Source organism: Sturnus vulgaris, chromosome 1 (assembly GCF_052056855.1).
Source record: "Sturnus vulgaris isolate bStuVul1 chromosome 1, bStuVul1.hap1, whole genome shotgun sequence".
Lineage (NCBI taxonomy): Eukaryota > Metazoa > Chordata > Aves > Passeriformes > Sturnidae > Sturnus > Sturnus vulgaris.
Window position 1 is genome coordinate 156,472,135 of NC_142243.1, and position 22,715 is coordinate 156,494,849.

The 22,715-nt window shown below is 56.5% G+C and overlaps 1 protein-coding gene across 18 annotated transcripts in view; it reads left to right on the forward strand.

Moving 5' to 3' along the window:
• The window catches only part of SCRIB (scribble planar cell polarity protein), a 112,015-nt gene that overhangs the window by 20,431 nt on the left and 68,869 nt on the right, over positions 1-22,715 (forward strand). For 17 of the 18 annotated variants that reach the window (XM_088181012.1, XM_088180945.1, XM_088180992.1 and 14 more), the window contains exons 2-15: positions 4,565-4,682; positions 4,815-4,893; positions 6,431-6,520; positions 7,142-7,198; positions 10,367-10,430; positions 12,230-12,304; positions 12,774-12,918; positions 13,211-13,329; positions 14,553-14,752; positions 15,440-15,606; positions 16,133-16,257; positions 17,471-17,596; positions 20,883-21,104; positions 21,558-21,875. In XM_088181012.1, coding sequence (XP_088037138.1) covers positions 4,565-4,682; positions 4,815-4,893; positions 6,431-6,520; positions 7,142-7,198; positions 10,367-10,430; positions 12,230-12,304; positions 12,774-12,918; positions 13,211-13,329; positions 14,553-14,752; positions 15,440-15,606; positions 16,133-16,257; positions 17,471-17,596; positions 20,883-21,104; positions 21,558-21,875 — 1,905 coding nt within the window. The remainder of the gene's footprint in view (positions 1-4,564; positions 4,683-4,814; positions 4,894-6,430; positions 6,521-7,141; positions 7,199-10,366; positions 10,431-12,229; positions 12,305-12,773; positions 12,919-13,210; positions 13,330-14,552; positions 14,753-15,439; positions 15,607-16,132; positions 16,258-17,470; positions 17,597-20,882; positions 21,105-21,557; positions 21,876-22,715) is intronic. The other variant, XM_088180938.1, reaches the window with a different exon arrangement.

The window sequence follows — 22,715 nt, forward strand, 5'->3', positions numbered from 1 at the left end:
AGGCCTGTGAACCACTGGCTCCCCTGTGGGGTAATTATTTGGGGCTCAGAGGAGTTCTGGGCCATCCCCCATGGTTGGAGGGACCTCACCAAGCCCTGGAGCTGCTCTGGCCTCACCCTGACCCCTGGGCAGGATGGGGCTGGAGCTCTGCCAGGCACCTTCCAGCGTGAATTATTTCATGGATCTGTGGTACACAAAGGGTTGGAAGGATGCTGTGCCAGGTTATATTCCAGTCCCTTTTCACTGAAAAATCCGTGGGTCTAGGTTGCCTTTTGTTTAAAGATGGAAGTAACTGAATTTTGTTCCAGAGCTTAGTGAAAACCTTTGAATGTGTTTACCTGCATTTGGCTCTCGAGGTGCTGCTGAGGGAGGATGTTACACCTGAAAACCTGCCTGGTTTTCACAGTTTTCTGCCTTTTTTTCCAACGTTGCCATTTTGTGGAGCATTTCTTATCTTTTGGCACACGGTTCTTTACAAACTCTTTATACCTGGCCCTAATTAATGACTATTTAACATATTTCCAGTTGGTTGCACTGTGGCTGCTCTGCTCTGGGCACTGTAAGAGTTTCTGTCCCTGAATTTTAATTGTAGGAGAGTTTTGTAGCTGTTTTCTGCCTTATCTGCCCTGGGAACACTCCCATGCTCCAACAGAGAATATCTTTGTAATGCACCCTGCTTTGCAAAGGCTTTTACCCACTGACACCCAGTGCTCTTATGCTGGAACCCCCTAATCTTCAGCTTTTATTTTTTTGTTGTTAGTGATAGCTTCCATGACACTCTGAGCTGCTGGATTCCCTTGTTCTGGAATCTTCCTGTGCTGATTCTGAATTCCTGGAATATTTCTGGAATATGTGCTGAGTGTTTCTGTGCTGGTCCTTGTGGGCTTTGGGCTTCTGGGCTGCCAGGAAACACGGAGAGATTGGGTTTACCTTTTTTTTTTTGTTTTTAAACTTCTGTTCTAAATCTACTCTGAGTCCACTTTGGACACTGAGGGCAGATTTGGTGGAGTTTTATTTTATAAACCAGAAAATGTGGAATTTGGGGGAGTTCCTCTTTATTGGAGATGTTCAGTGTGGTGCCAAATCCAGGGATTTGCTTTGCCAGCTCTGGGAATTGGGTAAACTTTGATTAGCAAAAGGGATAATTGCCAGTCTCCAGAGACTGTGTGTAATCAGGGTTTCACTCTTAGTTCTTAACAATTTTGGAATCAATTTGTTCTCATTTTCAAGTGTCACAAGTGAATCTCCTGTGCAGCCTTTGCTTTGGGTTGTTGGGCTGAGCTGGAAATTCATGTCAGCTCTTGGTCACATCCTCTTGCCATCGTTTTTTGGCAAATACAAAACCTGAACTGGGCATAAAAACACGGCAATTCTCACGTTTGTTTTTTCTGGCCACCACTGATGGGCTGTTGGCTGGTTTTGCTTTTGTCACATTTAATTATTTTACTCAGGTCCAGTGTAACTGCTTGTGCCAAGTGTGGCTCTGGTGTCCTGCTGCAGTTCTGTGTGTGGGCTGTGCCCAGCCCTGGCAGAGCTGGGGATTTAGAAATATTTTCATTTTACTGAGGGGAAAAAAAAGGAGAATCTGGGAGCTGCTGCACCCTACCCGGCCTGGGCTCATTCCTGTTTGCTCGAAATGTCATTTAGGAGTGTGGCCATGTGTGCTGCAGCCTGGGCTGGGGATGTTCAGCCCTCTGGTTGTTTTCCAGTGTGCAGACTCTGGCTGGTCAGCACGATGTCTTGCCTGGAATTTCCTTGCATTCTAAAATTAGGGGAAGGCTCTAGCGAACAATAGCAAATCAAGTCTCAAAACTCCTGCTCCCCTGAACCTTTGTTGTCGTTTAGACTTTCACCCACTTCCTTTGCACCGAGCTGCTCTGCATTCGATAAACAGAGTTAAAGAAGCCGCTGATGGCCAGTGCTGAGAGCGGTTATTTCTGCCTTTATTTACTCATTGCACAATTGTTGTGGTGCTCGAGGACATCAGAAGTGTGAATTTGCTGCCGGTGCTCCCTGGCCCCGTGCAAAGGGCAGCCGGGGCTGGGCTCAGGCTCTGCCGGCAGCGGGTCGTGGCTGGGGTTTGGGATCTGTGCAGGAATTCCTCCTGCAGCCCCGCCTGTCCCTGCACTGGGGCTCAGCAGCTCTCCTGTGCTCGCTGCATCGTCCCAGCCTTATCCGTGCCCCGCTTGCCTGCTCCGTGCTCTCTGTCCTGCAGTGCTGGGGGTGCCCCACACCTGGGGGCACCTGCGGGGGTGCTGGGGAGGCAGAGGAGGGAGGTTCAGAGCTCGCTGTGCTGTGTCCCTGTCAGTGACCGCAGGGCAGCCCTGGCCCTGTGTTCGTGTCCCATCCGTGGCTGCTGGGACCCCTCCCAGACAGGGCTGAAGTCGCTTAGCACTGGGCTCTGCGTGTCACTGCACGGGCCTGGGCTTGTTCCTGGTCACTTCCCAGCGCGTTCTGCGGTGGCCCAGCGCTGTTGTTTGTTATTGCTCGGAAACAATGCAGGAAATGCAGCAAACACCCCAGCCCTGGTTCCCATCCTGTCCAGGAGCTGACCCGTGCCAGGGGTCAGGGTCAGCTGCGCTGAGTGGTCCCTTGATAATTTCTGTGTCCGGTGAGCTCAGGGGGTGCTGGTGTCCTGCAGGAGTCACTGCTGGATCCTGGGATTTGCCCTTTGCAGCTGATGGATTTCTGGGAGCCCCAAGAAGGGCAGTGTGGAAAAGCCAAGTGTTGGGAGGCTCTTCCAGTCACCATTCCTGTGGCTCTGGTGTTTCTAGAAAAGAGTTTTTGTGCCTTCTCTAGTTCTGTGTTCCTTGGGGCCGTACTGGCAGCTCACCTGTGCCTTTTCCACCTGGCACAGGGGGCACAAATCCCGTCCCTGATGTGTGGGCACCTGGCACAGGTGTCCTGGGCCAGCAGCGTGCACAGCAGGTGTGTGCAGCAGCAGGGACAGCTCCCTGGGCTCGTGGTCTCCTGCTGCTTCTGCTCTGTTGGCTCTTCTGGAGCTGCCTGAACCAACTCAGGTGTGTGCTGCAAAGTGCTCTGGGGTAAATTCCCCGTGTGATGCACAGTTAGTGCAGGAAACAGGGAATGTCTGCTTTGTGTCCTGTGCAGGGGTAATGAGTGATCAACCCAAACTCGTGCATGCCTTTTTTCCTTTATCCTCATCCCTTGTAGCCCTTCATGGCGTTTGGATCCCATAAACCTGGAGTTCTGGAGCTTTCTGTGCTCCCAGGCACAGACCCCCTGGAAAACACTGCTCTGGGCCTGAAACCTTGGAGAAGGCTTGGAAATGTGAATATTGAGTTAGAAATCACCAGTGTGCAGTGGGTCAGATGTGTGCATTTTCACTGGGTGATGGGGTTTAAATTTGAGGTTTTTACAGTACAGTGGTGGATATGGGACAAGATGGAGAGTTTTGGGTGGTGTCTTTTCTCTTTGTTCTTCTTCCTTCTTCTTCACAAAACTCAGGTGATAATCTTAGAGTGACATTAGGCTGACCAATCAAAGGGTCGTGTGAATCTATTATTGGGTCAAAAGGATAAATAACCGTTAAACATCTATTAGTTTATTTGGCTTTAAAAGGCCTTGCAGCAGCCTCAGCTGGGGCCATTTTTCCCACTTCTGGCAAGGAGCTGGAGGTGCTGTCACACTTTCTGTAATTTCTGATAAGATACAATAAACACCCAAGCCCGAACAGGAGAATTGTCTCAATCGTGTTTCTGTTAATCCTGGCTGTGGGGAAGAACAAATGAGGCTGATAACAAACCACTAATGAGCGGTTTAGAGCAGCACACGCCCCGCAGGGGGATCCTGATCCCTGCAGGGACCGGGCGCCGGGAGCAGCCAGGGCTGGATGCTGCTGGCAGGAGAGGGCTGTCCCCAGGGCTGTCCCCTCTGTGTCCCCAGGGCTGTCCCCTCTGTGTCCCCTCTGTGTCCCCTCTGTGTCCCCAGGGCTGTCCCCAGCAGTGTCCCCACCGTGTCCCCATCACTGTTCCCAGCTCTGACCCCTCCGTGTCCCTTTGTCCCAGCACTGTCCCCACCGTGTCCCCACTCCGTGTCCCTTTGTCCCCATCTGTGTCCCCATCTGTGTCCCCACTCTGTCCCATCACTGTCCCCCCGTGTCCCCACTCTGTCCCATCACTGTCCCCCCGTGTCCCCACTCTGTCCCATCACTGTCCCCCCCGTGTCCCCACTGTGTCCCCAGCTCTGACCCCCCCGTGTCCCCACTCTGTCCCATCACTGTCCCCCCCGTGTCCCCACTGTGTCCCCAGCGCTGTCCCCCCGTGTCCCCACTCTGTCCCCAGCTCTGACCCCCCTGTGTCCCCACTCTGTCCCATCAATGTCCCCCCCGTGTCCCCACTGTGTCCCCAGCTCTGACCCCTCCGTGTCCCTTTGTCCCAGCGCTGTCCCCGCCGTGTCCCCACTGTGTCCCCAGCTCTGACCCCTCCGTGTCCCCACTCCGTGTCCCTTTGTCCCCCCCGTGTCCCCACTCTGTCCCATCAATGTCCCCCCCGTGTCCCCACTGTGTCCCCAGCTCTGACCCCTCCGTGTCCCTTTGTCCCAGCCTTTCTTCAGGCTGCTGAACCTGCGCAAGCTGGGCCTGAGCGACAACGAGATCCAGAGGCTTCCCCCCGAGGTGGCCAACTTCATGCAGCTGGTGGAGCTGGACATCTCCCGCAATGGTAAGGGCAGAGCTGCCCGGGCCTGCAGGGCCACCCTCGGGCCTCCGAGTGTCACAGCTCTCAGGCTGTCACCCCTACCTGCTCGCCCATTTTCTCAAACCTCTTTTGTTCTTTCACCTGTTTTTTTTCCAGACATTCCAGAAATTCCTGAAAGCATCAAATTCTGCAAATCCCTGGAAATCGCAGACTTCAGTGGGAATCCTCTCTCCAGGTAGGAAGGCAAAGCAACCCATCAGTCGAGCTGAGAGGGAGAACTGAAATTGTGCATTCTCCCTGGCTTTCCCTGGTCTTCATCTTGGAATTGTTTCCCTGGGAAGCCAAGGCTTGGGCCCTGCCTCTGCCAAAGCTGCAGGAGGAGCTCTTGGGCTGCAGGAGCTGCTGTGTGCTCCATCCTGGGCTGCAGGAGCTGCTGTGTGCTCCATCCTGGGCTGGAGGAGCTGCTGTGTGCTCCATCCTGGGCTGGAGGAGCTGCTGTGTGCTCCATCCTGGGCTGGAGGAGCTGCTGTGTGCTCCATCCTGGGCTGCAGGAGCTGCTGTGTGCTCCATCCTGAGCTGGAGGAGCTGCTGTGTGCTCCATCCTGGGCTGGAGGAGCTGCTGTGTGCTCCATCCTGGGCTGGAGGAGCTGCTGTGTGCTCCATCCCGTCCTGCAGGAGGAATTCTTGGTGTGGAAGGAGCTGCTGTGTGCTCCACCCTCGGGGCCTGTGGCTGTGAGTGATGAGCTCTTGCAGTGGTGTTAACAGTGAGGAATTCTGTCCTCCTGCAATGAGTTTCACTCCCTTTGTACTGGTCACAAACCAGAATGGATGTGGGCTTGTGCTGCACAGGAGAAAAGGCCTGCATGCCATCCTGTGCACCCCAGAGCCCCTTTTGGGCCCCACTCTCAGCCCTTTTTGCCCCCCTTAGCCCCTTTTCCTGCTCTCTCTTACTCAGAGCTGAGCACGGCCGTGCTTTGAGCTCTGTGTTGGGTTGTTTCCCTCAGCTCCCTGCCCAGAGCTGGCCCAAGGAGCAATCTCTGTCTCTCAGTTCTCTGCCTCTGCAGCTTTTAAAGACACAAAGCTGGAATTCAGTGTGGCTGCCCTGCCCTGCTGAGCCCTGTTCTCAGGCCCTGCTGCCTTGGGCTCCCTGCAGGTGCTGCCCAGGTTTGAGGCACATTTAACTCTGCTCCCTCTCCTGGTCCTGGGCACTGCTGGCCTGGGACACGGTTCCCTGGTGGTGACAATCCAGGAATGACCAGCACTCCTGCACCAGCTGTTATTTGTTTGCCAGAGCTTTTTCTGCCTCAGGGTTCAGATGAGTTGGGGGGTGGGTGGTAGGGGGGCTAGACAAACTGCCTCTGGAAGCAGAGGAGTTTCCTCTTGCAGGGTTTTTCCCTTTTCTGTCACACCTTGGGTGTGTTGTGATGCTGCATGTGATCTGCAGAGAGCTCCTTTGTTGGGCACTTGGAACGCTTGGGAGCTCTCCTTTCTTCCAAGTGTAAATGATCCCACGGCATGGTTTGCTCTGGGATTTGTGCTCAAGCTCTGCAGAGCTGAGTTTGCACACCTGGACAGGTAATGTCTGGTGCCAGGGGGGTTTTGTGGTCTTGGGAGCAGAACTGGATCAGCAGCCAGGGTTGGTGATGGCTCCTGTTCTCCTTTGCACGTGTTGCTGCCAGTTGGGATGAGATTGGCTCTGGCAGGATTGAACTGTTTTGGGGGGTTCTCTGCTTTTTCCCAGGGTTAACAGAGTTTTGTTCGTGTCCTCACAGGCTTCCTGAGGGCTTCACCCAGCTCCGAAGCCTGGGCCACTTGGCCTTGAACGATGTGTCCCTGCAGAGCCTCCCCAGTGACATCGGGAAGTGAGTATGGCCCAGTTCTGGCAGCAGGGAGGGGCTGCGCTGGGGACGGCTGCTCTGGGATGGGGACAGTGACCTGGGGGGACAGGGCAGGTGCTGTGTGAGCACCTCTGAGCCTTGCTTTGTTAAAAACCTTCCCACCAAGGCTCCTGTCCTGGTCCCAGCTGCTTCTGCTGTGGTTTGTGGCACAGAAGGGTTGACCCAGTCCTTCCCTGGGTTCCGAGTGCCCATTTCCCCTTCCCAGGCAGGTGTGGGCAGCCTGATGATGTTTGAGTCAGGTTTATGCTGCTGGCAGGTGGCTTCAGTGGGGTGCAGGGCCTCTCCCGTGGGGTTTGGCTCCCCACAAGTGAGGATTTGACGTTTTTGGGCTGACAGTCCTGTTGTGGCCGCGTGTTCCTCGTGCTGAGTGTGGGCAGAGTGTTGTTCCTCGTGGCTGCAGCCAGCAGTGTCCACCAGAGCCATTTCCATCGTGTTCTTTCTGTTCCCCACCTCCATCCACGTGTGTCCCTTCCTGCCTTGCACAGGACCTGAGGGGGGGTCCCAGGGAAGGGAGATGAGCAGCTCCCCTTGTCCCCGAAGCCCTGTCCAGTGAACCTGGCTTTCTTGCTCCCTTTTCTCTTGCAGTTTGGCAAACCTGGTGACTTTGGAGCTCCGTGAGAACCTGCTAAAGACTCTCCCCACGTGAGTGTCTGTCTGGGGGCTGCAGGAGTCTCCTGCCTGCTCCTTCCTGCTGCTTCCTCAGGGACCAGTGCAGGCTCCATCACCTGGCTTGGGAGGGCTCAGGCTGGGCAGAAATAGGAAATCCATCTTGCTGGATTTCCAGAAACTGGGGCAAGGAGGGAGAGGATGGTGCAGGGCTGGAGAGCAGCAAAGCATCCTGTGCATCAGAGCCTGTGTTCAACCTGTGGAAGGATTGATTCAGAATAAACAGGGATCCCAAAAAAAGCTGCTGCAAACAGTGAGAACCATTTTTCCTGAAGAGGTGGGGCAGGCAGTGGATTCTTTTGGAAAGAAAGAGCAAACTGTGGATGGGGGTGTAGGAGCAGCTCTGTGCACACTGAGGCTCGGGATTTGAAGAGCACCAGGGTACAGTGAAGGGTCCGTTTTGCTTCTGACACCTGTTTTGTTGGATATCCCTCCTGCAAGGGGGAAGAGGTAAGTGCTGTCCCATGTTTAGGGATAGGATGAGTTCTGGCAGGGAACATGGCTGGTGGAGCAATGCTCTCAGGTGGATGGACTTGGAGAACTGCCCAGGTGCTCCTTTAGTCTTTGCTTTGGCCCATCGGAGTTTGAGTTTTCTGCCCTCCATCAGCTCTGCCAGATTGTTTCCTGCCTGCTTCTGCATCCCACTGATGATTCCCCAGCTTTCCCTGGATGTCCCTGGAAGGGGTTCTGGAAGGGATTGTGCCCAGCTCCTTTTGGACAGCAGTTGTTCAGGGCCCACATGAGCTCCACACGAAGGTGTGATGTGTGCAGCTGTTGTCACCTGTCCTCAGAGCTCTGTCACTGCTCCTGGCAGGAGCTCAGTTTGTGTGCTGGCCCTTCCCCCCAGGGTTACACCCTGTGGAAGCTCAGATCAGTCACAGGATCAGCTCGTCCAGTTCCTGTCAGCCCATCCCCTGTGCACAGCAGTGACCCTGCCACACATGCTGAGATGGTCCCCTGTGGAGCATCAGCACAATTAGGAGTTAAAGCTCCTTATCACACAACCCCAGCGTGGTTTGGGTGGAAGGGACCTCAGCTCATCATGTCCCAGCCCATGGCCTTGGCAGGGACACCTCCCACTCACGCCAGGTTGCTCCAGCTTGGCCTTGAACTCTTATTCTGGGCTGGGAGCTGGCAAGCAGGAGGAGTTTGGCTCCTGGTGTTGGGCTGCTCGAATGCCTGTTCTTGTCCTGCTCACAGCTGGGTGACACCGTGTCAGCAGTAGCTTCACCCAAGCCTGGCCTTCAGACTGCACTGAGGATAATCCCAACAGCTTTTCACCATCTCAGGGCCACCGAGTCTCTGGACGTTGGCAACTCGGCCTGTGACCACTCCCTTGGGTTTTTGGGGACTTCTCTCTTGCCCAGTGCTCCCGTGGTGCCATCCAGCAGGACACTCGGAGTGTGCTCTGAGGTTTTGGTGTTTTTCACTGGAAGGTTAATCCAGTCTCGAGACTCAGTCTGTAATGCAAATTCAGCTTCTTTTCATCTTTCCCCAGTTCCCTAAATTCTATTTCGGGATGATTTCCAAAAGTAGAGCATGGACCTTGAGGGCCAGGGTAAATCTGGTCAGATCCATCAAGTACAAGATGGCCAAAACCATTTCAGTGGTGCTTGGGGTTCTCTGGCTGCACATTGTGCCTAAGAGCAGCTCTAAGTGAGATCAGGACACCTTGCCAAAGTGGAGAATGACTTAAGTAAAAAAAAAAAAAGCTGGTGCTTTGTTGCCAGGGCTCCTGAGCCCAGGGGATAGGTGAGCTCCAGTGCTGAGAATTTGGGGCACCAAAATGCATCCATGTCCTTTGGGTGGATTTTTGTTGTAGATCTTCTTGAAAGATCCAGCTCCCAGTGACCTTTGTTTGCCAAAATTCCGTTTCACTGGTCAGTCTTCTGATGCTGACTGAGTCCTGGAATGGCTCAGCTTGTACAGCTGCTGCTCAGCCGTCCTGTGTGCCCTGCAGAGGGGACTCAGCCACAGACCTGGGGAGGGCAGCTCTGACATCTCGTGGGCAGTGCAGGGTGACCCATCCTGAGACCTTCTGCCACATGGGGATTCACGTGTTCCTGTGTTGGGAATTCAGGCTGTGAAGGTGCAGAGGGCCAGGCCAGGCTGCCTCACCTTCAGGGGGTTAAAGTTGGTGTATCCATGGTGAAGGAGTGCTGTGCAGCAGGATCCCTGGGATGAAACTGTTGATAAACCTTTGCTGGGGTTTATCTCAAAATCCACCACTGCGTGCAGGAGGAAATTAATTTTCCTGGGTAACCCAGATGTTTTTACAGCCTGGCCCAGGCAAGACAGGTCCCTTTTATTGCAGCCTCGGTTGGGGTGGCCTTGAGAGGTGGAATTGGGGGTTTCTCAGTTGGAATGGTTCCTTAGGAAGAGGCTGAAGCTGTTCCTGCTGGGGGAGTGGGCAGGGCTGGCCCCGGGCACCTGGGGAGTGGTAGAAGTCCTCTGGGGAGGGGGAGCTGGAGCTGATGGGTCAGACTCAGGTGTGAGGACGAGTGAGCACCTGGGCCATGTTTTGGGACCCCCCCCCGGGTCTGTGGGAGTGCAGGCCTTGCCCTCCCCGGGTGTGGGGTGTGGGGTGCTCAGGGCACGTCCCTGCTGGGGACAGGCTGTGCCTCCTGTGCAGTGTTTCCATCCTGACCTCTGTGTGTACCTGTCACCTCACCTGAGACATCAGGCCACCGTTGTCTTGAGCAGCATGAGCATCCTGTGTGGGGACACTGAGGCTGCCGAGTTTGTCATTCCTGCCTGTCCCAGCTGTGCTCCCCTGTCCCCAGATGTGTCCTGTCCTCTCTGAGTCCTCTCCTGTTGTCAGTCCGTGCCCAGCTCGCTGGCCTCGCTGCAGGGCAGGCGGTGCTCTCAAGGTGCCGAGCTTTGGTCAAAGGCTGGGCTGTGGTGGCAGGGGCAGAAGGTGACTGGTACCAGTGGAACTGGGCCTGCTGCTGCCTCTGAACCCAGCTCCCTGGGGCCTGGCTTGGGCAGGGGAGCAGCTCCACAAAGCCGGGCTCAGAGGGACGTGGGAAGGGTCAGGAGTGCCCCACCTGCTTTAGGAGTTCTGGGGATGTGTGCAATGTGTGCCCACATGCTAACCTTCCACTCCTTATTTCTTGTTTTCTCTCTGTCCCCTGTGCCTTGCAGTTCACTCTCCTTCCTTGTCAAGTTGGAGCAGTTGGATCTCGGTGGCAATGACCTGGAAGTGCTGGTAGGTGAGGGCTGGGGAGGGGTTTGGGTGGTTGGCAGGGGCAGGTCCAGCACCTCGGTGCAAGCAACTGGATTTCCACCTGAAATGCAAAGAAAGAGACGCTCAGCTTTTCTGGGGAGATTCTGATCTGCCCAGCATGGCCCAGTCATCACTCCCAGATGAATTTTCTCTTCATGTGTCAGCCCGTGTGTCCTGCTGGCCTCACACCCTGCTGCTCTGTCCTTTCCAGGCTCTGGGATGGGAATTCTCCCTGTCTGGCTGCCAAGGACCTTTCCTTTCCAGCAGGACTCTGCTTCTCTGTCCTGCACTGCCCCCAGCTGCTTTTCTCCTCATCCAGCTTCCTGCCTTTCTCCTTTCTGATGTGATTTCTGCCCCACACAGTGCTGGGCCGTTCTGTGCTGTCCGTGGCAGTGAGGGTAGCCCAGAGTGGGGCTCTGCATGGAGGGCTCAGCATGTGGAGAGCGAGGGCACAGTGTCAGAATTCAGATTACCTGGGCATTTGGGGACACCCTGTGATATTCTGTAACTTTGCAGCTGGGGGTTGAGCTATTACTGGATCTTACTTTTCGTTCTGGAAGGGGTTTTGGCAGAAATCCATCAAAGCTGGGAGGCAGAGGGGTCTGTGCAGCTGAGCTGGGCACAGGCTGAACTCACCTGTGAGAACAGGTGTGTGACACTCGAGCCATGCTCCAAACCCAAATGCTGATTGCCCGGGGGCTGTGGGATGTGAACCTGTGTCTGTCACAGCTGATGGGGCCACTGGGTCATGTTGGGTTGGCCAGTGGTACCCAAATGTTGATTTTCATGTCTGAGAGGAGGAAAATGCAATTCTTCCGCAATGCCAGAATTTCCAACCCCCTGGAATCACGGGATCATTTAGGTTGGAAAATCCATCTGAGACCATTGAGTTCCACCACTCTCCCAGCACTGCCAAGGCCACCAGTAGCCCCAGTCCCTAGGTGCCACATCCACACAGCTCTAAAGTCACCCCAGGGGTGGGGACTCCAGCTCTGCCCAGGGCGGCTGTGCCGGGGCTGGGCAGCCCTTCCTGGGAAGGAATTTTCCCAATGTCCAACCTAAACCTCCCGTGGCACAGCCTGAGGCCGTTTGCTTTGTCCTGCCCCTTGTTCCCTGAGAGCAGAGCCTGATCCCAGCTGGCTCCATCCTCCTGGCAGGGAGTGGCAGAGAGCCAAATCTCCCCTGAGCCCCCTTGTTCCCCCTCACCTGGGCCGTTCCCCCTCACCTGGGCCGTTCCCCATCGCCCTGAGCTGCAGGTTTAGTTCTTGCCTTGCCTGCTGGCACAGTCCTGTTTCTGTGTTTCCCATTGGAGCTCCTGCAGCCCTGGGCCACTCCCGGCCATTCCCAGTCATTCCCAGCCATTCCCGGCCGTGTGCTGCTGTCCTGTACCGATCCATGGAAGTTCCTGCAGGGATGAGGGGCCGGGCAGTTCCTGGTTTTCCCGGGGATTCATTTTGGAGTTCATCCCCAGCAGCTCCTCGCTGTCCCGGGGTCCGATCCCGTCCCAGGGCGGGGCCGATCCCGTTCCCTGTTCTGATCCCGTTCCCTGTTCTGATCCCGTTCCCTGTTCTGATCCCATTGCCGAGGTCCGATCCCGTTCCCTGTTCTGATCCCGTTCCCTGTTCTGATCCCGTTCCCTGTTCTGATCCCGTTCCCGGGGTCCGATCCCGTTCCGTGTTCTGATCCCGTTCCCTGTTCTGATCCCGTTCCGTGTGCTGATCCCGTTCCCTGTTCTGATCCCGTTCCGTGTTCTGATCCCGTTCCCTGTGCTGTTCCTGCAGCCGGACACGCTGGGGGCGCTCCCGAACCTGCGCGAGCTTTGGCTGGACCGGAACCAACTCTCGGCGCTGCCGCCGGTGAGTGTCTGTCTGTCTGTCTGTCTGTCCCGCACCTGCATCCCCGAGTGTCTGTCTGTCTGTCTGTCCAGCACCTCCATCCCCGAGTGTCTGTCTGTCTGTCCAGCACCTGCATCCCCGAGTGTCTGTCTGTCCAGCTCCTCCATCCCCCAGTGAGTGTCTGTCTGTCTGTCAGTCTGTCCAGCCCTCCCCCTCAGTGTCTGTCAGTCTGTCCAGCCCTCCCCCTCAGTGTGTGTGTGTCTGTCAGTCTGTCCAGCCCTCCCCCTCAGTGTCTGTCTGTCAGTCTGTCCAGCCCTCCCCCCAGTGTCTGTCAGTCTGTCCAGCCCTCCCCCCAGTGTCTGTCAGTCTGTCCAGCCCTCCCCCTCAGTGTGTGTGTGTCTGTCAGTCTGTCCAGCCCTCCCCCCAGTGTCTGTCAGTCTGTCCAGCCCTCCCCCTGCCCCCCTGACCCCCGTTTCTCTCCCTGCTGCAGGAGCTGGGCAATCTGCGCCGCCTGGTGTGCCTGGACGTGTCTGAGAACAAACTGGAGCAGCTGCCCAACGAGCTCAGCGGGCTGGTGGCACTGACGGACCTGCTGCTGTCCCAGAACCTGCTGGAGTGCATTCCAGATGGCATTGGTGAGTGCTGGCCCAGGGCCGTGCCCCTGGAGGGGCTGCAGCAGAGTCGGGGCTCACGGGCACAGCAGGGTCATGGAGAGCAGGAGTTGGGGGGGGGTACAGGTGAGCAGAGCTCTGCAGCACAGTTCAGGTGCTTCACTGCAGCAGGTGCGTGTGAAGGGCCTGCAGGAGGAAGGGCAGAGCCTGCATGGTTGGGTTCCGTGATCCTTGATGGGATCACAGCCAGGTGGGGATGGAGCAGCGTCCCTGTCTCTGGCACAGCTCACCCTTGTCACCTTGTCACCCTGGCCAGGTCAGCTGAAGCAGCTCTCCATCCTCAAGGTGGACCAGAACCGGCTGACAGACATGACAGAATCCATTGGGGACTGTGAGAATCTGTCTGAGCTCATCCTGACTGAGAACATGCTGACAGTGAGTACACAGCAGCCACCTGCCTGTCCCGTGCTGTGCAGTGCAGCCGGGATCCCGTGGGGCAGGCAGGGATCCCATGGGGCAGGCAGGGATCCCATGGGGCAGGCAGGGATCCCATGGGGCAGGCAGGGATCCCGTGGGGCAGGCAGGATCCCATGGGGCAGGCAGGATCCCATGGGGCAGGCAGGGATCCCATGGGGCAGGCAGGGATCCCATGGGGCAGCCGGGATCCCGTGGGGCAGGCAGGGATCCCATGGGGCAGGCAGGGATCCCGTGGGGCAGGCAGGGATTCCGTGGGGCAGCCAGGATCCCATGGGGCAGCCAGGATCCCATGGGGCAGCCAGGGATCCCATGGGGCAGCCAGGATCCCATGGGGCAGGCAGGGATCCCATGGGGCAAGGATCCCATGGGGCAGCCAGGATCCCATGGGGCAGGCAGGGATCCCATGGGGCAGCCGGGATCCCATGGGGCAGGCAGGGATCCCATGGGGCAGCCGGGATCCCATGGGGCAGGCAGGGATCCCATGGGGCAGGCAGGGATCCCATGGGGCAGCCGGGATCCCGTGGGGCAGGCAGGGATCCCATGGGGCAGCCAGGATCCCAGTGCAGGGATCCCATGGGGCAGGCAGGGATCCCATGGGGCAGCCGGGATCCCATGGGGCAGGCAGGGATCCCATGGGGCAGCCAGGATCCCAGTGCAGGGATCCCGTGGGGCAGCCAGGATCCCATGGGGCAGGCAGGGATCCCATGGGGCAGGCAGGATCCCATGGGGCAAGGATCCCATGGGGCAGCCAGGATCCCAGTGCAGGGATGCCTTCTGCCCTCCCCACTGAATCCCTGAGCGTGCTCCAGCTGCTTCTGTTCACTTTCACCAAGTTCACAGACATGTGGAAGCTGCTCTCTCTGATTTTTTTCCCCTAAACCATTCTGTGGGACAGCAGGGATGTTGGGATTGCCCGTCCCAGGCTGCACGGGTGAGGGGTTTGGGGTGGTGTGACTGAAAATGGCCCTGCTCCAAACTGGGTTTGGTGTCGGGATGGGGAATGGGCAGGTGAGCAGAAGGGAAGTTGCCCAGTGGTGCTTGGAGTGTGCTGTGGGTCACTCTGTGAGCCTGGGGGAAACCTGTCCCAAAGATGTCCCAGGAACGCCATCCCAAACGTGTCTGTTCCCCCGGGGGGCTTTGTGCCCTTGTCCCGTGCCAGCACTGACCTGGCTCCCTCGCAGGCCTTGCCCAAGTCCCTGGGCAAGCTGGGCAAGCTGACGAACCTGAACGTGGACCGGAACCGGCTGACGGCGCTGCCAGCAGAGATCGGGGGCTGTGCCAACCTCAGCGTCCTGTCCCTGAGGGACAATCGGCTGGCACTGCTGCCCCCCGAGCTGGCCAACACCACCGAGCTGCACGTGCTGGACGTGGCTGGCAACAGGTGAGCAGCAGCAAGGTGAGCTGCACGGGCTGGGCTCGTGTGGGCAGGTGTGGACGAGCCCAGGCTGCTTTGCTGAGGGCTGGAGCTTTGCTGTGAGCCCCCTCCCTGTGAGGCACAAGGGTCAGGGCATTTCATCATCTGGGAAACGCAGCAGGGGAAATCCCTGGCCGCTGGCTTCCATTCCTTCCTGCAGATTTTGTGTCACTAGTCCTCGTTTGTTTGGTGCCAAAGCCTTGTTCATGGTGTGTGGGTGACTGGGAGCTGTTCTGGAAGGTTCTGTGGTTCTGCTCTCTGGGGCTGGTATTTTTGGGAGCAGTTGGACCCTGACCAGGGGTTCTGTTGGGAACATTCTGTGCTCTGGTCTGTGAGAGCATTGGGGTTTTTTTGCTTCTGGTTGGTTGGGTTTTTTGGTTTTTTTTGTTTGGCTTTTTTTGTTTGTTTGTTTGTTTTTTGGGTTTTTTTTTTGTTTTTTGTTTTGCTGGAGGGGGCTGTCCTCTGCTGGAGGCTGGTGGGGATATGAGATACTGGAGCCCAGTGCACAGCCATGGACAAATCCAGCCTTGCAGTGGGCAGGGCTGAGGGGTCACAGCAGCCTGGCCCTGCCCCTCTGTTCAGGTGGGGCAGTCTGGAGCTCAGGTGAAGCTCCTTCCTGACCAGGTCAGTTTAACAAACTCTTCTCTCTTGCAGGCTGCAGAACTTGCCCTTTGCTTTGACAAATCTTAACCTGAAGGCCCTGTGGCTGGCAGAAAACCAGTCCCAGCCCATGCTGAAATTCCAGACCGAGGATGATGAAAAGACAGGAGAAAAGGTTCTCACTTGCTACCTGCTCCCCCAGCAGCCCTCTCCCAGCCTGGGTAAGAACCTGCATCACCAGCACAGGCTGCAGAGCCTGGGGCTCTGGAGGGGATGAGGACTTGCACCTTCTCTGCTGGGTTGGATTGGCCCTTACTGGGGTTCCTGTGGCAGATCCAGTGTGGCTGGGACACCTTTCCTAGGCAGGAACGCTTAAAACTGCCAGGTGATAAAGCCCTGCAGCCTCATCTTTGAGTGTCCTGCTTGGATTATGAAAATTTACCAAAAGCTGACCAAACAGTTAATTTTCATGGTCCTGTCAGCATGGCATTCCTGCCTTAATTCTACCTTTTCCTGCACTTCTTGGGTAAGGAGTGCTAGAGCTGAAGCATCAGAGCCTTCTGGAGGTCTGGTGGGACACGGGCAGGAGGTGACAGGATGCTGAGGCCACAGCCTTTGTCCTCAAGGCCTCTGATGCCAGAGCAGATACAACAGAAGTGCCCTAGTGGGATGAGAACTGACTTCCAGCTGGGTCTACAGCCCTGCTGTTCCCAAAAGGAGCTCCCACTGTGTTCTCCTCCTCCCCAGAGAACCTCCTGCAGAACAGCGTGGATGAGAGCTGGACAGACACCAACCTGAACAGAGTCAGTGTGATCCAGTTCCTGGATGAGCCCAAAGGAGAGGAGGACGAGGAGTCTGGAGCTGAGAGACGAGTAAGGAATTCCTGAGCCTTGTTGGCTCCCTGGGGAAGCACAGGGACGAGCCAAGCTTTCCAAAGGTGGGGATCCACTGTGCTGTGATGTTCCAGCCTGTGGCTCTGCTGCAGGCAGACTCTCAGTGCCCTGAGGACCCAGGCAGGAGTGAAGGGGAAAGAATTCCCTGGGAGCTGTGCTGCAGCCAGGTGTGGAGCTCTGCCGTGCCCAGGGAACGTTCCAGATGTGCAGAGATGCCAGCAGAGCAGTGTCAGGGCAGGGTTTTAGCTCAGCCCAGCATGGGGAAAGGCTGAACCCAGGCCATCCCCATCCCTCCAAGCATGAGGCAGTGCAGCCCGTGCTCTGCAGAGTCCTGTTAGTGCAGTGCTGAGCACTGTAACCAGCCTCAAATCCTGCAAGACATTGTTGTGCTTCCAGTGCAGATGCAAAGGTCAGCACAGGAGTTTTCAGCAAGTGCTCTGAGGCTTTCATGCTCTTGCAGATCTTTATTCCTTTTTAGCTTATGGAAAAGCATCCCTGGGATCTGAATCCTTGTAATGAATGGTGTTTGCAGCTGTGCTGGCAGTGTGTGTGTGCAGTTGGCATTGGGAGGTTTGGGGGGTTTTTTATTTGTTTTTAACATTATTATTAGTTTTAGAATGTTGGTTTTCTTGACTCTCCATCTGGGATGGAGCTCTCACTAAGCAGCACCAGTTTCTGCTGCATTTGGGCTTGGCAGACCTGTTCAGTCCAGAGGAATTGGGAAGTTATCCCAGGATTTCTCACCTGTGTTCTGGAGCAGTTTCTGTGTCGATAGTTTTTCATTTACTAAGCCTCAAACACCACTTTAACCTTCCCAACTCATTCTTCTCAAACCCCCATCAGCTGCAGAGCAGGGTGATGTCCAGAGAGCTGCCAGGGTTCCCTGCCTCTGCTCTTTCCCTTTCCAGCTGCAGGCTGGGTGGGGCCTGGAGCAGATCCTGCAGCAGGATGTGTTGGTCACATCCCTTGGGGCTCTGGCTGTCTGGTGAAGGTGTTGGTTACCTGCACAGGTGTGTTCTGTGGTGCCAGGCTGGAATTGCCTGCCGAGGGTTTCCCTTTGCCAGGGCCTGCAGCAGGATGTGTTCAGGCTCTGGCTCTCTGGTGAAGGTGTTGGTTACCTGCACAGGTGCATTCCCAAGGCTGGCACGTGGTGCCAGGCTGGAATTGCCTGCCGAGGGTTTCCCTTTGCCAGGGCCTGCAGCGCCGAGCCACGCCCCACCCCAGCGAGCTGAAGGTGATGAAGAAAGTGATCGAGGTCCGGCGCAACGAGGTCAACGCTGCAAGGGCTGATGCCAACCCCAGCTCTCCCAACTCAGATGTGAGTGCTGCTGGTCCCTGGGGAGTGGAAAACCACAGAGGGCTTGGGGTCGTGGAATGGTTTGGGTTGGAAGGAATCTTACACACCATCGAATTCCATGCCATGGGCAGAGACGTCTTCCACATGTGGGAAATGGGAGGTGGAAAGGAGTGACTTTTGGGAAAGATTGGGAGGGATTGAGAAGGGATTGCCTGGGAAGGTTGGGAATCTGCCTTGAGATGTCATGGGGGACCTGGGAGATAGAGCAGGAGATAAAACAGTGTAAGGGGAATTGTGTGTCAGTGCCAGTTTTGTCACAGCACAGGGAGAGAAGAGAAGACTCTGATATTCCAAGTAAAGAATGTTGGGAATAGAGCTCTTGGAGGAGGCACCTTGCTGCCCCTAAGGGAGGATCAGTGTCCCTGGGGATCAGTGTCCCTGAGGATCAGTGTCCCTGAGGATCAATGTCCCTGAGGATCAATGTCCCTGGGGATCAATGTCCCTGAGGATCAGTGTCCCTGGGGATCAGTGTCCCTGAGGATCAGTGTCCCTGGGGATCAGTGTCCCTGGGGATCAATGTCCCTGAGGATCAATGTCCCTGAGGATCAGAGTCCCTGAGGATCAGTGTCCCTGAGGATCAATGTCCCTGATGATCAGTGTCCCTGGGGATCAGTGTCCCTGAGGATCAGTGTCCCTGAGGATCAATGTCCCTGAGGATCAATGTCCCTGAGGATCAGTGTCCCTGAGGATCAGTGTCCCTGAGGATCAATGTCCCTGAGGATCAATGTCCCTGGGGATCAATGTCCCTGGGGATCAGTGTCCCTGAGGATCAATGTCCCTGAGGATCAATGTCCCTGAGGATCAGTGTCCCTGAGGATCAGTGTCCCTGAGGATCAATGTCCCTGTATCAATGTCCCTGAGGATCAGTGTCCCTGAGGATCAGTGTCCCTGAGGATCAATGTCCCTGGGGATCAATGTCCCTGAGGATCAATGTCCCTGGGGATCAATGTCCCTGAGGATCAATGTCCCTGAGGATCAATGTCCCTGAGGATCAGTGTCCCTGAGGATCAGTGTCCCTGGGGATCAATGTCCCTGGGGATCAATGTCCCTGAGGATCAATGTCCCTGAGGATCAATGTCCCTGAGGATCAGTGTCCCCGGGGATCAATGTCCCTGAGGATCAATGTCCCTGAGGATCAGTGTCCCTGAGGATCAGTGTCCCTGAGGATCAGTGTCCCTGGGGATCAGTGTCCCTGGGGATCAGTGTCCCTGAGGATCAGTGTCCCTGAGGATCAATGTCCCTGAGGATCAATGTCCCTGGGGATCAATGTCCCTGAGGATCAGTGTCCCCGGGGATCAATGTCCCTGAGGATCAATGTCCCTGAGGATCAGTGTCCCTGGGGATCAGTGTCCCTGAGGATCAGTGTCCCTGGGGATCAATGTCCCTGAGGATCAGTGTCCCTGGGGATCAGTGTCCCTGTATCAATGTCCCTGGGGATCAATACCCCTGAGGATCAGTGTCCCTGAGGATCAATGTCCCTGGGGATCAATACCCCTGAGGATCAGTGTCCCTGGGGATCAATGTCCCTGAGGATCAGTGTCCCTGGGGATCAGTGTCCCTGAGGATCAATGTCCCTGGGGATCAGTGTCCCTGGGGATCAGTGTCCCTGGGGATCAATGTCCCTGAGGATCAGTGTCCCTGGGGATCAATGTCCCTGGGGATCAGTGTCCCTGGGGATCAGTGTCCCTGGGGATCAGTGTCCCTGGGGATCAATGTCCCTGAGGATCAATGTCCCTGGGGATCAATGTCCCTGAGGATCAGTGTCCCTGAGGATCAATGTCCCTGAGGATCAGTGTCCCTGAGGATCAGTGTCCCTGGGGATCAATGTCCCTGGGGATCAGTGTCCCTGGGGATCAATGTCCCTGAGGATCAGTGTCCCTGAGGATCAGTGTCCCTGAGGATCAATGTCCCTGAGGATCAATGTCCCTGAGGATCAGTGTCCCTGAGGATCAATGTCCCTGTATCAATGTCCCTGAGGATCAATGTCCCTGAGGATCAGTGTCCCTGAGGATCAATGTCCCTGAGGATCAATGTCCCTGTATCAATGTCCCTGGGGATCAGTGTCCCTGAGGATCAGTGTCCCTGGGGATCAATGTCCCTGAGGATCAGTGTCCCTGAGGATCAATGTCCCTGAGGATCAATGTCCCTGTATCAATGTCCCTGAGGATCAATGTCCCTGAGGATCAGTGTCCCTGAGGATCAGTGTCCCTGAGGATCAATGTCCCTGTATCAATGTCCCTGAGGATCAATGTCCCTGAGGATCAGTGTCCCTGAGGATCAGTGTCCCTGAGGATCAGTGTCCCTGAGGATCAGTGTCCCTGAGGATCAGTGTCCCTGAGGATCAATGTCCCTGAGGATCAGTGTCCCTGAGGATCAGTGTCCCTGAGGATCAGTGTCCCTGGGGATCAATGTCCCTGAGGATCAGTGTCCCTGAGGATCAGTGTCCCTGGGGATCAATGTCCCTGGATCAGTGTCCCTGGGGATCAGTGTCCCTGAGGATCAGTGTCCCTGGGGATCAGTGTCCCTGAGGATCAATGTCCCTGAGGATCAGTGTCCCTGAGGATCAATGTCCCTGAGGATCAATGTCCCTGGGGATCAATACCCCTGAGGATCAGTGTCCCTGAGGATCAGTGTCCCTGAGGATCAATGTCCCTGAGGATCAATGTCCCTGGGGATCAATGTCCCTGAGGATCAGTGTCCCTGAGGATCAGTGTCCCTGAGGATCAATGTCCCTGAGGATCAATGTCCCTGGGGATCAATGTCCCTGGGGATCAATGTCCCTGTATCAATGTCCCTGGGGATCAATGTCCCTGAGGATCAGTGTCCCTGGGGATCAGTGTCCCTGGGGATCAGTGTCCCTGTATCAATGTCCCTGTATCAATGTCCCTGGGGATCAGTGTCCCTGGGGATCAGTGTCCCTGAGGATCAGTGTCCCTGGGGATCAATGTCCCTGTATCAATGTCCCTGAGGATCAATGTCCCTGTATCAATGTCCCTGGGGATCAATGTCCCTGGGGATCAATGTCCCTGGGGATCAATACCCCTGAGGATCAATACCCCTGAGGATCAATACCTACACGTTTACTGGCACAGGAGGTGGAGCAGGGTGGGTCCAGGTCTCGTGGAGGGAGCTGGGGACAGGGAGCTGGGGCAGCGTGAGGAGGAGCTGGTTGTGTTGGTGCTGGGTCATTGCCGCCTCCCTGCCGTGTCTCGGGGTGTTCCGTGCTGACATCAGCCCCGTTTCTCAGGAGAAGAGGCTCAGTGCCACGTCCCATCGCAGCGAGGACTCTCACCTGTCCAGCAGCACGGCCTCCGTGGAGGCCAGGCCGGAGGACAGGGAGCGAGGCTGGCCCAACGGGCAGGGCCCCGAGCTGCGGGACCCGGACAGGGAGGCCAAGGCCAGAGAGGAAGAGGAGCACAAGGAAGCCGCTGAGCAGGAGGAGGAAGATGTGGAAGTGGAATACAATGAGGTAGGAGCCTGGGAACTGCAGCAGGGCCGTGAGAAACAGGGAAAGGACCTGGAAGTTTCAGAGGAAGTGGGAAATAGATGCACAGGTAAATGGATGTGGGATTTGGGCATCACTGGAGGCAGATCCAGGCTGTGGAAGGCAGAGAAAGCAGAGACTGAGGCAGCCTGGGGGAGCTGCACACGTGGGAGACTGGGCTGGAGAGTCTGGGAAAACTGGGAAAACTGGTGTGAGTGCCCTCCATCCCTGGAGCTGACAGAAACACAGCTGGGGGAAGGTGTGGTTATGGAAAAAGGCAAGGATGGGGAAAAGGTAAAGCCTGGGTGCATTTTTGTGATGCACCCCTGCATTTCCTGAGCACGCAGCAGTGACACTGGCTCTGCCCGTGCCAGCAGGGGCTGTGTCCACCCCCTGTTCCGTGGGGCTCACAGCATTTCTGGGGCTTTGCTGTCACAGCCCACCGTGCACTTTGCTGAGGACACGCTGATCCGCAGTGAGGATGAGGATGAGGATGAAGAGCGGCCGTTCCCGGTGGAGAAGCAGAGGCTCATCCGCAAGGACACGCCCCACTACAAGAAACACTTCAAGATCACCAAACTGCCCAAGCCAGAGGCAGTGGTGGCACTTCTGCAGGGGCTGAACAGCGATGGGGTCCCCAAAGAGGAAGAGGAGTTGGGAGGCTGCAATAACAACGCAGAGCCCAGGGATCAGGAGGGATTGTGGGATGAGGAGGACAGGAGGAACGGAGCTTTGTCTGCTCAGCCATCCGTGAAGGTGAGGTCTGCAGGGGAGGGGAGGTCGGAGGGAGGCAGCCCTGCCCTCCTGTCATGAGCAGCCGTGCGTGGTTCCGATGAAACCACGGGCAAGAGGCTCCAGCGCTGGGGGCTGTGCCGGGTGGGGCAGCTCAGGGTCCTGGGGCTCGTGGGGTGGTCACAGAGCTGTGCTGTGTCTGACACCTTCACTGTGTCCACCATGCCCTTGCACGTGCTGCTCCCTGTGCTGCAGGGACAGTTCTGTCTCCTCCCTGCTGTTCCTTCAGCCTCCTCCTCGCCTGCTGGTGCACAGGAGGATGAGCTTTGTGTGGATTCAGTCTTCGACGTTTGGGCACTGACCCTTGTTGGCTTCCTGGGGCTGAAGTGCAGCCAGGATTGTGCCCTTCCCTGAGCTTCCCCCAGCACAGCCTGCTGGAGGGGGCTCTGGGATTTCGGAGAGCTTGTGCTCTGAAGTTTTTTGGCCTTGCTGGTTATGCTGGGGCTTCAGAGGGTCCTTGGCTCTCTTCAGCTGAAGCCCCACGTGTGGGTAGGGAGGTTCCTGCTTGAGGAAGTTCCTCACAATGGAATGGGAGTACAAGGATGAGGGAGTACAGGATGAGCCCAGTGCTCACCCAAGCTGGTTTGAGGATCTTGAGCTGTGTGTGGTGGGCAGAGGTCGGGATGTGGCTGAGTCTCCATCCCAGTCTGACACCAGCAGATCTCAGGGTGAGATGTGAGTCCCTGCATGTGGAAGGTGCTGGAGTAAAAGCAGCTTCTGCTGTAACTGCACAAGCTCCAGGGTGCTGGGACCATTCCCACCCTGCTGGAGCTGGGGGTGCCCGGGGAAAGGTCCTTTCCCTCA